At 37.4% G+C, this 15,360-nt stretch overlaps 1 protein-coding gene across 2 annotated transcripts in view; it reads right to left on the bottom strand.

The window, feature by feature from the left end:
• The window catches only part of TAFA2 (TAFA chemokine like family member 2), a 51,282-nt gene extending 36,269 nt beyond the window's left edge, over positions 1-15,013 (bottom strand). For both annotated transcript variants that reach the window (XM_031055571.1, XM_005419249.2), the window contains exon 1: positions 14,908-15,013. In XM_031055571.1, coding sequence (XP_030911431.1) covers positions 14,908-15,013 — 106 coding nt within the window. The remainder of the gene's footprint in view (positions 1-14,907) is intronic.
• Positions 15,014-15,360: the final 347 nt, after the last annotated feature.

Below are 15,360 nucleotides of genomic sequence, written 5' to 3'. Positions count from 1 at the left end.
TAAAGGCAAGCTTCCAGACAGGTCCAGCTCCCACAGTTCCTCTTTCCCCACGCTACCTAACACCCATATCCATCATTCTCCCACAAGGGCCAGATCTTTGCTTCTGCAGGTGCCAGGAATGAGGCCCTGTCCAAGATGTTATGTCAGTGCCAGAGACTGGTCATGCCAAAGGGAGAGTCCAAAGAAGCACCCACATCATTCACATCTTTCTCACCATTGTGAAAGTGCAAAGGGGGAAAAGGAGAGTGGTTATCTTTCAGGGAGATATGAAATATAAAAGAAAAAAAAAATAATGCTCGAATTTCAATGCAACTCTTGCCAATAGGAACTTGCAAGGAAGACAAACAGACAAATTACCTACTGTGCACAAAATTACAGCATCCGCTACTGGCTTCGTACATTTTTATGAGTGGATATTCTTTGATCTTTTTGCTACTTTAATGTAGGAATTTCCCCACAGAGGTCAACATTAGAACCTCAAAACCTCAGACCTCACGTTGCACTGAAGTGTATTTTTTAGTGAAATAACTGAGATTGGGTAGCAGTTGTTATCTGTGGGCTGGTTTGAGTCTTTCAAAGTCCCAAGTGCAAAGCTGAATGCCACACACAATACATTGTAGTGCAGTGTATTTGTCTGCCAGGGTCTAAAAATATGTCAGAAATGACAGCAGACTGTTTATAAATATCCATAGGGCTGTGCCTCTTTCCAAGGTTAGATGAAATTGTAATGGGGAAATAACTGACTCCCACAATTCCTTAAAAATATCTACACTGCTCCACAACAAAATATTTTTTACCACTTTAGTTCTAAAATGCACACCAGAAAAAATACATGACTGTTAAATAACTATCCAGTTCCACAGCACTGATATGCTGTGAAGGGAGCCAAGTGTAATCTTCTTTAGCCTGTGGAAGACTGTCACAAAACTCGAAAAAAATTTGTCTTCCCCTTCAATTCACCACCTTAAAAGCTGAACAGCAAGGGGATACACCAGAGGATTTGACAAAATGCCATTCATGAGACACCTTGTCTGATCACAGGCACAAATCTAGCAGGAGTTTTATCTTTACAGGGCTCACAAGTCAGGGAAATCTTCAGAATAATCCTAGCACATATCCTTCAGGTGCAGCTGTAGTTAGCAGATCATTGTAAAACAAAATAAAAATATGAAGAAATCAGAAACTGAAGAGATGCAGCAGAATGAGCCAGCATTTCCCAACTCCAGCGGGACAGTCTTGCTTTAACACCTAATTCTTTACATGGAACTGGTGCCTTGTCTAGGAATTCTATGTTGACTGGGCACCTATAATTTCTAAGCAAAAACAAAAAAATAAACATAGGTACTGTGAATCTTTTATTTCACCACAACCACTCTGATATTTGTTTTGCTCTTCATTTGGATTCTTACGTTAATGAACATGCTGCATAACACAGATGTAATCTGGTTATTTCTGATCCTCTGCCTCGTCTCTCCAAGGGAGCCACATGTTCATCCACCTTTCCTTTCCCATACAGCTGTTTCTAGAGTCCAGCCGCAGCACACCTACTTCTATTACAAGAATATATTGTCATCTGATAGAACAGAAACCAAGTTTCTGCAGTTCATGCATGGTTCAGAGTCCCAAAAGCAGTGCACAGCAGTGTTCAAACCTGCAAACTGGAAAAATTTGCTGGAATTTTGTCCCTGATTATTTTTTCTCAAGTACTGTACATAACCATACTGAGATAAACATACATATCAAGGACATACCAGGGTCTCCAGGTAGAAGCATCCAATGTTTTAACATAGCATCTTGACATTTTCATTCACTTTCTGGATCTTTATAGCATCATTTACTATATTATTATTGCAATAATGAGAATGGGGTTTCAACTGTTCTCTACAAAACCAAAGACACATCACCACACACTGGATGTCTACAGTGCCTAATCTGAGCTGGACATTCCTGTATGATCAATGCAGCTAGAGAAAGAAGCACCTCCAGAAGGTATCACCCAAATCTTAAGGGTGCAAGATTAGATCCCTCCTTAAGGGAAACAGCTACATCAGGAAAGATATTACTTGATCCCTGGTTAGTCATTTCATCTGTGAGACTGCCCTCATTGGAATCTGACATTGCCACAATACTGAAACAGGCCTAGCAGAGCTCAGTGCTCTGTAATGACCATGTCTGCTCTAACAATCATAATATATGTGTATCACTAAACCAAGCTAAAATATATCCACTGATTTATTGTCCTCTGTAAAGTTGGATTTTAAGACCTATGACATTTGCCAGAATGCAGCAGAGGACTCATGTGCAGGTCAAAAAAAACCCACTTGAGTCAGAGGAAGAAACACACCTCCCTAATTTTTATTTTAGGAGCTCTTAAAACGTCACTAGTTATGGTAGTAGCATATCAAGACTGATTTTCAAAGTTCTGTTTAAAGAGCAAACTTCCTCCTTCAAAGAAAAAAGAAAATGAGAGAGATAAACTTAGAGGACTCAGACATCCTGGATTTAAAATACATCAATTTATTTCTTCATTGTGTTAATAAAGGGACACAAAAATACAGAAAATCTGGAGCTTTTAAATCCCAGATCTAAAGTAACATATCTGCATTTTTCTCCATGTTGTCTGTAAGAAAGAAATTTCATTTTCCCATCTATCTTTCCTTTAATTATTCATAATTACTATGCATAAACCTAGGAGACTTTTCAATAAAATAAAGTAAAAAATAAATCCAAAAAAAGCATAAAAACTCCATTAAAAATACTGAAATTGTTACCCCCTAATGATTATTGTTATGAAAAATTGAGTGATATTTTATGGTTTAACACCCCTCTCTTACAATGACTCTATTGGGATAAGCCATAATTTGGCATTTTCCTACATTTTTAGTGTGGGTCATAATGCTGCTTAAGTGTAGACTGTTGTAGTCCTAGCACCCAGCAGAAAAGCAAATTAGTTTATAATCACTCCTACAGATCTGTTCTAAAGACAGATTTTAGGAGAGCTTTTCTGGCAGGCAAAAATAGTCTGATTAGTGGGACCTTTTATTTTTTTTTTCCCATACACCATTATTTAGTATGACAGTTTTAAATGGGAGCTCTTCACAGGATTTATTGCATATCTAGGTTAAAAATGTTCATTAGGCTAATTCGTATTTGGAAATAGAAACAAGAATTACAGTTGAGAGATATATTTCCTCCAGCAAAATCATTATTTTTAAAAATACTTTCAGTAATTACTGTCAATAGTGTCCTATTGTCTAAACAGACTAGCACTGTTTATTTCAGAAAGATGAAGAAATAATGAGGCTAAAATATTGCCTGTGATGAAATAAATCACATGTACTGCAAAAATAAGAGTATGATTTTCATAGGCCATTCAGAGAATTTTAATGTAGTTTTGTTCTCACTTTCAGAAAAAATATGAAGCACTTAAGTTCTAAAGGCCTTTAACAGAAACCAAAGTTGTGTATATCCTATCAATGTAGGTCTTAGTCCAAACTAATCAAAATATTTTTGTGCTTTTCTGTTTCCAATAATAGCTGACTGATTCTGAACATTTTTTGATACTTCTACAACTAAGAAACAGCTGTTCTAGAGAACGGCATTTTTACAATCAACAATACACAGTGATCCTTTTAGTTCGCTTTTTCGAGTTTTTTTGAAAGCAAATTTAAAATTGCATCAGTTTAAAATTTTTTTTTTTTTTTTCTCTAGCACTTGGAGAAAAGTACTGAACAATTTACTTTATTGCACACTTGTGAAGGAGAATATACAACCCCCCCCAATCTGGTGGCTATGCTCTTTCCTTCAGTCATGTTACTCTTTGCAAGAAGTCTTTCAGAATAAACCCATGAAAATCTAATGACAGTGTTGTTGTGACAGAAGGGTGGAAAATGTGGGTTCTGTCCTCAAATCTCTTTGCAGAAAAATGCATCTTGCAATTTGCAGGGCAAAAACAGAAAAGTCATGAAAGTCATGAGCTAAGACCACTGAGCCCTGTGTAACGGGGCTCCTCCTATTTCCCCACTTTTAGCTGGTTTTTGTCCAATCCCACCTTCTTCTCTAATATTAGCCAGAGGGCCTGAGTTCACTTCATTCCTGCAATCCCCCAGGAGATATTTCCATGGCTGGTAATCATCTAAACAATAGATGAAACAGGAGTGGCCTAAGGAGGATAAAAGGTTAATAGATGAAACAGGAGTGGCCTAAGGAGGATAAAAGGTGAATTCTATTCTCATATGTTTCCAGGGCACAACCTCCCTAGGATGGCCTTTGTCTTCTGCAACACACCTTTCTAGCATGCAATATTTTGTTACAGTAAAGGAGAAAATATGGACCATTTACTTTTCATAACTGAGATATTCTGGATTTTCACAGGTTTTTAAAACATAAACACAGACAGAGGAAACAGTATTTTAACTCTCCTAAGACAATTTTTAACCAAAACTAGCAGGGAAAAAGCTATTTAAACAGCTTTCATTTGCACAGTGTGCAGCAATGTACCAAGATGGCACAAAATTACTCTTCCTCCTTCCTTATTTAAACTTTTATCTTCTCCCAGATATAGTCGTTTTTGCTCTTAATATCTCTGGCAGATGTTCTGGGGTGAATGAGGCAATTAAGAATCCAAAATTCCCATTTCTTCCAGATGCTTCTTTTCTTAATATTCACTCACTGGATATATATTTACTTTCCACACTGCAGTGTGTAGCAGTTAGCACACCTTCTGGGTTCCATTTCACAAAATTTCCGCAGTTAATCTGACACATACCAATGGATCTTAAATGAAAGTTTAGCACTAGCAATATTTTTTTTCTATCAGTAGCATATTTACATAATAGAACAAAACTGAACAAAGTTTTAAATAAGAGTTTACATAAGAAATATCTTTATTGTGTTTTTCACAGGTACAATACTTTCTGCTATCTGTCTGATTTTTAAAACTTTGCTTTTTCCTCAGTCTTTCAGCTCACTGAAGGAATCTAATGATGGTTTTGGTCTTTTCTGTGACCAGTTCTGTTCACTGAGATAGAACTACAGGCTGAAGTGGTTCATGCTCGCTCCCCACTCATCAGACACATACATAGCTTTGGGTTCAAAACCTGGATCCAGAACAATTCTGACCTTCCCAGTAATTCAGGCAGCTCTCCTCTCACACACAGCTCTGGAGCATAGACTCAGCTGAAGCAATTCTAATGACTTGCACCTAAAAATACAATGGCACAATGCACCCAAGATTTGTGTTGGTCTTAACAGAATACTTTTATTGTGTATATCCTTTCTGCATCTCTGCATTCACCCAAAATAACACAGACATTCAGGTTTATACTTTAGTCATTCAAGGGCACTTGATATTGAAGCCAGAAGTATTTTGCAGAAAGGAATTCTAAGACTTTCTGAGAACAATTTGAGTACAAGAGTTATACAAATCTATGGGGAAAAAAGAACAAGACAGATTTGGCAGCTCCTGCCTCAGCCTCCTCATCGTTATAGACAGAATTCTTGCTCAGCCTTGTAAAAGAGAGCTGCACAAGGCAGACTGCTCTTTTATGATTTTCCTGCTTCCTGTCATCTGAACCCCCAAGCCAGCACCCATCCCTCAGTAAGCATGCCATGGGTTTGCTCCCATCTAAGTAGAGAAGTGGGTTTTTCTTGGCCACAGTTACATGGTACTTTCACACTCCCAAAGGGATGGTCAGAATTTCACTATTATTTCTTTGCAAATTTAACAGTTCTTCCAGACTTTCTCTGCATGCACACAAATTTCTTAAGGGCTGCTGCCAGGTGGATGGGGCCAGACTGTTCAGTGGTGCCCAGTGCCAGGAAAAGGGGCAACAAACAGAAACTGAAACAGGAAATTCAATCTGAATCTGATGAAAAACTTCTTTCCAGTGAGAGTGTGTGAGAGACTGAAATGTTAGGGTTAATGACTTAAACATTGTTACGAAGGATTTTTTTGCACCAGGGGACAACACATGATCAAAGTGGCACAACAGATCCAAAGTCTGTTGCAAGAGACAGTGGCAAACTTGGCTCCCCCAGGAGAGTCACCTGGGGGTTCCCACCTTGCCTGAACAGGTATTAATCCACTGAACTCTGTTTTAGGGGACCCTCACCACCAAGAAAACCAAAGAGGCTCAATGGCACCATCAGGTACCACGGAATTGTGACATTTTCTACTTAATCTGTCCCTCTGTCACTATTTTTCTCTCCCACCCCTCCCCCTGCCCCCCCACCTTTTCCTATTTCTTTCTATCTCTCTGTCTCTACCTCATATTTACTGTTAAATAAAATCCATACTATTGACTTCAAGGTATGATCTCATTTGTACCTTGATTCAGGCAGAAGCATCTCTCTAAAAGTTTTAATTAAATCAGACCATTGGAATAGGCTGTGCAGAGAGATTGTGGAGCCTCCTTCTCATTCAAGACCTGTCTGGACACTATCCTGTGTAACCTGCTCCAGGTGAACTTAGATGATCTCCAGAGGTCCCTTCCTATATCAGCAATTCTCTGATTCTGTGTATTTTTGCTCAACAAGGAAAAATTGAACAAATATAAAATCCAAGTTTAACTGCTAAACTTTTTTTTTTAAACAATAGAATGACATATGCAGAATGATACACAGACCTAAATAAATCTGTCACAGACCAGATTTCCCTGGCTTCTGAACTGCAAAATGAGACTCTTTTTGAAAATTAGAAATAAAATAAGACCTTTAGAATTTTATTCAGACATTATGACCCTGATAGAGGGGAAGAGCTTTTAGGCAGATGAAGGAAAAACACCCAAACCAAGTCCTCCTGCTAAGAGACATTCCAAAAGTTCCAGAAGGTGTCCAACAGTTTGTAAATTATTTGATATAGGCATTCAGGGAGGAATTCACACTTACACTTAGAGCTGGAGTTCTCACTTTTCAAAAGGAATGAGCTCTAAAGGCTGTTTCAAAGAATCTAGAAGAGATGCCTAAAACTAGATGTTGTGGAAAATTCCCTGAGTTTTCAGTTAGTTTTGAAAATCATCACTATTTTGTGAAACTCCCATAAATAAATTATAAGCACTTAAAAAACTAAAATGGTCTGCCTAAGCTATTTCAGCACTGATGACCTTGCATTTTCCTCTTTCATCCAAGTCTCTCATACCTCTTACACACATATGCATACATATATACATTGTCTTCTAAAATGATTACAAATTTTACAGATTTGCACTGAGTCCTTTATGGCTGGACTCCCAATCTCAAGGGTCTTTTCTCACCTAAAAATTTCTATCCTTTTATAATTCTAACTCTCTATTGCAGAGGAAGACTGCCCCAGTGAACCTTAAAAGAGTAAATTCCCTCAGCCCCACAGTGAACACAACTCAATTTTTTGTTCAGAAATAAACTTTCTCAGAAATAAACTGCAAACCAAAACAAAGAAAATATTTTTCTATGGATACTTCCCAGAACAGCTGACTGCTTCTGAATGTTTCCTTGGCACCTGTGTGACTAAAGAACAGCTGTTCTAAAATATGACATTGTACAAGCAATTACTAACGCTGTTGTTGAGTAAATTCAGTGAAGAGTGTCAAGAGAGAAGGGCACAGTCTTTATACATCAGCAGCAGAAAATTAATACAAATCAAAATCAGATTAGCATATGCCCTGAATGTTATAGAAATAATCCCTACATGGGATATGCTTTTTCAGGCACAACCAAACAATCTGAGTATGTGAAATCCTTTGAGTTGGATTATGGGGTATGCAGCAGGCACCAGCACACACATGGGACAGTCATTGCTGATTGTATGGAATGTGTGTTGGAAAGTCTAAAGGACAATGCAAAAAACTTAATACTGGCATTACAATATATATGTCCTCCATACAGGAAAGCAGATGTTGACTTTGAAGATAGAACTGGTTCTAATCCTGCCATTACAGCAATTTTACAAGTGTGGTTTGTGGTATAAGGGACCTTAAAGATCATCTAGTTCCACACACACACTGTTAAGGATCAGACTGAAATTGTAACACGATATTGACTCATTATATTTGATTTATAAGAATTATATGATCTTAAAATGTTAAATTTTGAGAAAATATAATGTAAAGGAAACTGTAAACTAATCAGATTTTCTTTTCAATTATTTTCTTGTTGGATAGTCCCAGACGTATTTCTTCAAGGAAAAACGACAGGAAAAAATTAAATTGTCATACTAGTGGAGAAAAATCTGCTTGATTTCTCTACCACAGAAAGCTGATTTCAGGGTCTTGGATATAAACTTGTCATGACCATCCAATATATCTCAAGATAATCCAACCATTGGCTCCAAAGCCATCAGAAGATCCAAACACTGCCGTTTCTACATCTCATGTTCAATTCCAAGGCTGGAAACTTCAGCCATAAGTACATGCAGAGCTTTCCTGCACATAAGGATTCACATTCTCAGAGTAACTCAATAGACTTTTGTTACCAGAATTAAATATTTCTATAGAGACAGAAAATGACATTTCCTCCAAAGGTTTACTTGTGTAAACTCATCTGATATTTACCTTTAAATTTTTATAACAATTGTCCTGTTTTACAACTCCTATATTATATATCTGTACGGGAAGGAGCCTCTTAATAGACAGCGTAGCCACTACACTCAATGAGTAAAACTGTTTTCAGAAAGAGGGAAGGGTCTAGAGAGTGGGCACAAGCAAGTGCAGCAATGCCATGGCTTGCTGTGGCACAGCATCCTGCTCCATGATGTACGACAGGTGTCTCCAGTTCACTAAATAGTTCACTTCTCTTTCTTCCTGATCACATCTGCATCTAACATCTTTATTTAAGACATTCTCTATGACACGATATACATTTAGGCAAACAAAAAATTCAGAATATAACTGCAAGCCCAGAAAGTAATATTTTAAATATGGAAAGGTTAACAAAAATATACATTACTATGTGCTACATTAATTAAGCACTTAAAAAGTTAACAAAAAAATAAAAATTCTGATAAACAGATTCAAGAGAGTATACTGCGTAACAATTTATTTCATACTATTTTTATGATTTTAGTAAAAACTGCGGCATGCAAATGTGATCACTCTGTTTTCCTAAGCGTAAGAGTAGGTAAGACAGTTATCTAAAGGAAGATAGCATTACTATAAATGAAAATATTAAAAGCTTGAAATTTGAAACTGTAAAATCAACTCTACAACTTTTACAAGAATATTTTTTTTGCCATCATCTTCTTTACTCCACAATTTAAAAATCTGACTGTATTTAAGAAAATTACCCTGGGTACTTACTTGTGGCAAGTTAGTAAAAATTTGGCATAGGGGTTACAAGACCAGGCCCAAAAAAACCCTGTCCTTTTCCTTTTCCCAGAAAAACCTCAAGAAGCCATACTACTTGCCAAATATAAATAGGAATAATAAATAATTAATATAAATAGAAATATTTTTAATGATCAGTATAAGTGAAAATGCATGATGCATCATTGCAATGCTGGAACTTGTCCATCCATGGCTGCTTCAAGGACAGACAATATTCACAGCCAAGGTGATGGTGGGAATGGGGTAAAAATGGAGGCAGACATTTGCTGTGATGGAGCTGGCAGCACAGGGAAGAAATAGGCACAACTCTGCTATTGCAATGATTTCTGCACCCATGTCCTAGTGAACCACCAGAACTACTGGCACCTTAGCAATAAGAGATTCTTCTTCCCTTTTGATCCTGGCAGAAGGCCAAGGAACGTTATCTCCTGAATTCTAACAGATACGGTATTAACATTTTAGATTGCAGTGACAGATACTGATACAAAAGTTTTTGACTGACTGTTCTATTTTATCTTCAAGGAAATGGCAATTTTTGGATTAGGTTCTGATCCTGATGACTGAAACTCTCAAATCAGGCTCAAGTTAGATAAGAACATCTAATATCTCTCTTCCCGATGCCTGCTAAAATAACTATCATCTTCCTTTGTTTCTATATTTAAACATTAATTACAGTTAGAATTAGGTTAGTGAAAGCTGCACACAAAGTGCTCTCATTTAAAAGAATTTATCTCTGGGCCAAACTTCTACAAGAGATAAGATGGTCCATGTTTGAGACAGCGAATATCACAAAAGAGTTTTTCAATGAAGCAGGACTGACAGAAAAATAATACATGAGTGGATGTGTCCATCTAATATTTTGACAGACCCTACCCACCAGTTTCCAGCCTCACCTGGCAGCTCCTAAGGCATCCACACAAATTCCTCTTCATGTCTACGACTTCCCTCATTTAAATACTGGACATATTATTTTCTTATTCCAGTAAAGAACCTGGGAATATGCAGAACAACTCTTCTGTCCTCTGACAGGTCCACACAACCAGAAGGTGAATTTATCAGCAGGGTCAGACCCCTCAACAAATGTTACAGCACAGGTACTTCAAAGAAGTGCAAACTGAGGAAAAAACAGTACTGCATCTGCTTACCCCTTATATTAGAGCCCCCATAGTGGAAATGGGAGACCTGAATTTGGTGCCCTCTGTAGCTCACTCAAACCATGTATCTTTTGTCCCCAAAGAATGGCATCACCTCCAATCAGGATCACTCAGCCCATTCGAGGGAAACAAGAGGGAGCATGCAGCTCTCTAGTGGTTACTTAGGTGGAAGAAGAAATGTCTTATATCTGGTTTCTGTACTCTGCACTGAGACCACTTTCTGTTTTTACATTAAATACAAATGTCCTCTATTTCTGCATTATGAATGCTGTCTTCTACACAGTGTAAAATCCTCAACAGAAAGGACAAATGTAAACCCATACTAAACGACTATAATCTCATGATGAAGGTGTTTCTACAGAAAGTTTGAATACTTCAGAGACCTCCTATGTAACCATTAGGGCTATTCTCTAGTCTTACCTAGACAGAGTCTCTAAACATCAGGAATGTAGTTTCTTGGTTCTCATGGTCATACCCATTCCCAAACTCCAGGCACGTGTGGCACAGGCTACCTCACAGCACTGGCGCCAGCAGTGTTCCTGCCTCAGCAAGGCGGCTCAGGAAGGCAGACCCACCCAAGAAGGGTGACCTAACCACAAGCTTTAGGGGCTCCTTCATTCAGCTGGATTTTGGAACAGCTCCTCCTCTGCAAGGAGAAACCAAAATTCATTTTCTCCTTGTGAGTAGAAAGACATTCCCTCAGACTTCTAATGTAGTGCAAATTCACAGACAAGTAGGAGCGGCAATTCTGCATCTCGTACGATCTAGTTTATCTATATAATAGTTCAGCTTCTGAGTGACTCTTTTAAAATCAAAATAAATTATCATGTCTTTTCATGATAAGTCAAAAAATATTCAATTACTTATCTACCTAGTAGATTCTGGTTCTGTAAAAAATTCCTTCTGGCATGTAAACATTCATCATTAGCCATATTTTTAAGTTACTTCTTATTTTTTCCAGGATTTAAAACTAATGTTAAACTTATTGTTTTGAATTTTGAGAAATATTAAACTATACTTAGATTCAAAAGCACTCTTCATTTAATTAGAATATTTTATTACATTATCAATTTAAAAAACCCTTAGTGATAAAGTTTATAGATTTATGTATTTTGAAAGAGTTTTTAATTTTAGAGTAGAAATTTTGTGCCACAGTAGTCTCTCCTCTAGAAGGGAGTGCTTGTAATTGGGTATCAGCACATTTTTTTCTCAAAAGGACCAGTTCAACACTTGACACCTTAAACATGGGCTGTGATACAATGGTCATCAAACCAGTTCATGCTCCCTATGACAGAAATAGCAAAAAGGCAGTGATGCTGAACTGATGCCTGCCTGCCACATCTGCCAGCAAACACTGTATGTTTGTACAGGTTTGTTTGTTTTCCAAGGGCTAGCAATGTGTAGGAGGATCAGGATTAGTCTTTATCAGTTTTTCGACTCATACACTTGACAACATCCTTTTGGAGACTGATATGCCTCTCTCCTCATATGTAGCTACTGCAGCACAAATGCTTCTGGTGCTGCAAGCTGATTCTCAGGTGCACGTGTTTGGGTAAGGCACCCATCACCATGGTACCAGGTTCCAGCAAAATGAAGGAAAAAAAAAAGCAAAGTTACTGGGTTTTTTTTTTACAGAAGACAGGATAAATGGAATATAAGCATGTGCACAGCCAGGAATCACACTGAAGAACTCCTGTGTGCAGAAAAAAAAAAAAAAAAGAGCAAGATTTGTGTTGTTTTAAACACTGTTTAACATTCTTAGCTCTTGGACTTACTGTCCAGAATGATGAAAGTCCAGCCATCAGTCAAGATAATGAGAGCAGAAATCTCTTCAAACCAGACTTCTCAAGAGAAAGAGGGGTGGATTTGGCACCCACACACATCACACTGAAAAGATGTAATCTGAAATCCCAGCTTGTAACCCTGTTGCTCAATTGGTCCTCAGAGCCTTGTTTCCCATGCCCTGCCTTGGCCTCTATTTTTCTGGCTGCTGACTTGGGAGTTTTCATTTCTGCCATATCCCAGATATAAGCACAACAAGTGTAGTCATAGCCTGTCAGAGTCATCTGTTTATATTCCTCCTGAAGTCTGCCTGGAGAGCAGAATGCTCATTAAACAATTTTTCACACACTGATGATCTTTTTCTTCTTGTACTTTTTCTTTTCTTTAACAATAGCTTTCTGAAAAAGAGATGGGTTTGAAAGTTAGTGCAACTAGTGAATAATATGAGTAAGTCAATAGGAAAGTAAAGATTTTTTTAAAATGCAGATTATTGATTTTTGGAATTGTAGGGGCTCCTTCAAAGTCATTAAGGGTTTGTCATGTCAATATGTTAGTAAGGACTTCTATAAATGAAGATTAATGATGCTAGAGATAATTAGGGCTGAAAAAACCTCATGTTTCTCAGTATTTGGAAACTCCATGCAAAGGTGAACAGCTTCAAATTCTCCTTCAATATACCTTAGGTCCATTTTTGCCATGAGAGCAGGGGAAGATTTTCTATGACACAATGGGAATTCAAACTCCCAGTACCTTTGGAAATCAATGGTAATTGAGCTGCATAACTCTGAGTTTTGCTTTTTCTAAAAATCCCCAGTATAGTGAGTGCAGCTGATTTACTAAATCCACAAGCCAAAATATTTCTGAATATATTTTCTTTCCAAAATAAATTGAACAGGTAAAGTAGCTGCTTTTCCAAATTAAATACTCAAGTCATGCTTCTCGTTGTTATTTTTTCTTCCAAAACTTCATATATTTTGTTAAAGACATGAAAAGATACAAATTAAAGAAGAAGAAGCTTGTTGTTAGCTTGCGGGAATATAAAGCCCCTACAGCTAATAATCTCATTTTTAAGGGGGGCCATGCATTTTTCTATCTATAAAAATTAAATTAAATATTCCTTAAATTATCTCTGCTCTAAGGCTGAGGTTTAAACAACAAACACTGCCCAGATAATCAATGTAGAGTTCTGATGGGGTTCCTCTCACACAGCTAAGTTACAATTAGTGGTGGATTTTTTTTTCTCAATTATGAAGCTCTAAATCCCAAAATAGTCCTTATGGTTATAATTTGTTTCTATGTAATCCATGGTGATAGGTTTTACTCATCAGTTTTCCAAAAAGTACAGCAAGCATACTTTGGCAAAATTTGAATTCCACAGAAGTAAACACAGCTCAACCAGCCCTTGCACATAGAATCAAAATGGTCTGGATATTGGCTTTTTGGATGTTTAAAGAGAAATAATCAAAGCAAAAGAATTCTGAATGCAGGCAAGGACATCATGGATCTTTTCCAATAGACAACTAAACTGGGAAGCCACAGCAGAAATCTGTGTTTTGGTTTGGAGGGGGAACAAGGCTGAGGAAAGGGTATCAGCACAGTTCTTCTCTGGCATGACGCCCACTTGGTGGCCTGCTGGACCACATCAGATTCTGTTTTGTCCACAGTCAAATTACAACTTGTATAACACTTTGCATAAGTGTCTCTGTATCCTGAAGTCCTTAATCAGAGGGTCATTTTGAAGAAAGGTGTCTTCACACAGCAGAAAAATAACTAGCACCTTGATATATAAAAATACCTGCTCATAAAATCCTTTCATCAGAGTGAACACCATAAAATGTACATGGAACCAGAGAAACTAACTAACTGGGATTTTTTTTAATCCTTCCTCTGGGTTTAACTTCTTAGCTTGTGGTAATGTTCATGTCCCATCCTTGTTTTATCCAGGTTGTTAGAGCTCATTCTGATCTTGTATAAGCAGATAAACAGCCAATAGATGCTATATGACAATGAGAAATGGAGTCCAAAATCCTGTTATACTGCAGATCACATTTCAAGTCCTATTAGCCTGTAAGAAGGCATTAGTTTGTGAATCTGGAGAGCTTGATCCTTGTGTTAGGATTAACAGAAACACACATGCAAAAGAAAGACCTTTTTACAAAATTAAATAATCCATCACATGTTGTGCTGGTATGAATACATACATATTAAGGCCTGGAATGACCAAGAGGAAACAAATCTCACATTGTCACAAAAAGTTCCTGCTCAGGTGTTAAGAGCAAAGCATAGAAACCAGACAATACTGCAAAGTCGCAGTCTTTTTTTGATGATGAAACAATCTCATTCAATATACATTACCCATGAAGTTAATCTTGGTAGATAACTGCACACAGAAGCATCATATAAGCTACTAAAAATTGTTTCTTTCCAGGAATTCATTTGCATCATATATATCTGCTGAAAACTATTTTCATGAGACAAAATGTTCTCACAATTTTTTTAATTTAATTACTCTTTTTTAGCATTTAGTGAAATGCTAATTCACTGATTAGTGAACCAGTATCAGGAGACACAAATATGCATGAGGAGGAAAGGTTGCATAGACCAGACTTTCTGAATTTGTTGATGGAGGCCACAGACACAACAGCATGATAGAACAGAACAGAATTCCTTACCTTTATGATGATTTGCCCCAGATGCTAATTTCCCCCACAGTGTTACAACAAATATTATTATTAGCAGTTTTCCTTTTGTTGCTTTCTGTAAGTATCTCTTATTCATCCTGAAAACAAAAATACACAAAATTAAATATTTATCTTAAGATTTCTTAGAGATACATATAAGTCTTAAATTCTGCTGAGCTCTAAATGAGGTACATAAAGTAGCAACACAACCTCCCACCCCGGTCTGACAGCACTCCTCCACCCCAGTCAGTACCAGGAGAATTCAGCATCATCATAATTTCTCTCAGGGCACAGTGTTCATAACCACAGCAGACTCCAAAGCTGGCAGAAGGATGAACCAATGCATCTCTGAGCAGGTCTTGACAAACTGAGCAGTTCCACGGCTATGTCTGCAGCCAGTCATGGTCCTGCAGTTGTCTCTGATCATACAGTGGTGTTTTTAAC

The sequence above is a fragment of the Geospiza fortis genome, unplaced genomic scaffold (assembly GCF_000277835.1).
Source record: "Geospiza fortis unplaced genomic scaffold, GeoFor_1.0 scaffold166, whole genome shotgun sequence".
In the NCBI taxonomy this organism is placed as follows: Eukaryota; Metazoa; Chordata; class Aves; order Passeriformes; family Thraupidae; genus Geospiza; species Geospiza fortis.
Note: the sequence above shows the minus strand (reverse complement) of the source record. Positions and strands in the feature narration are given on the sequence as shown.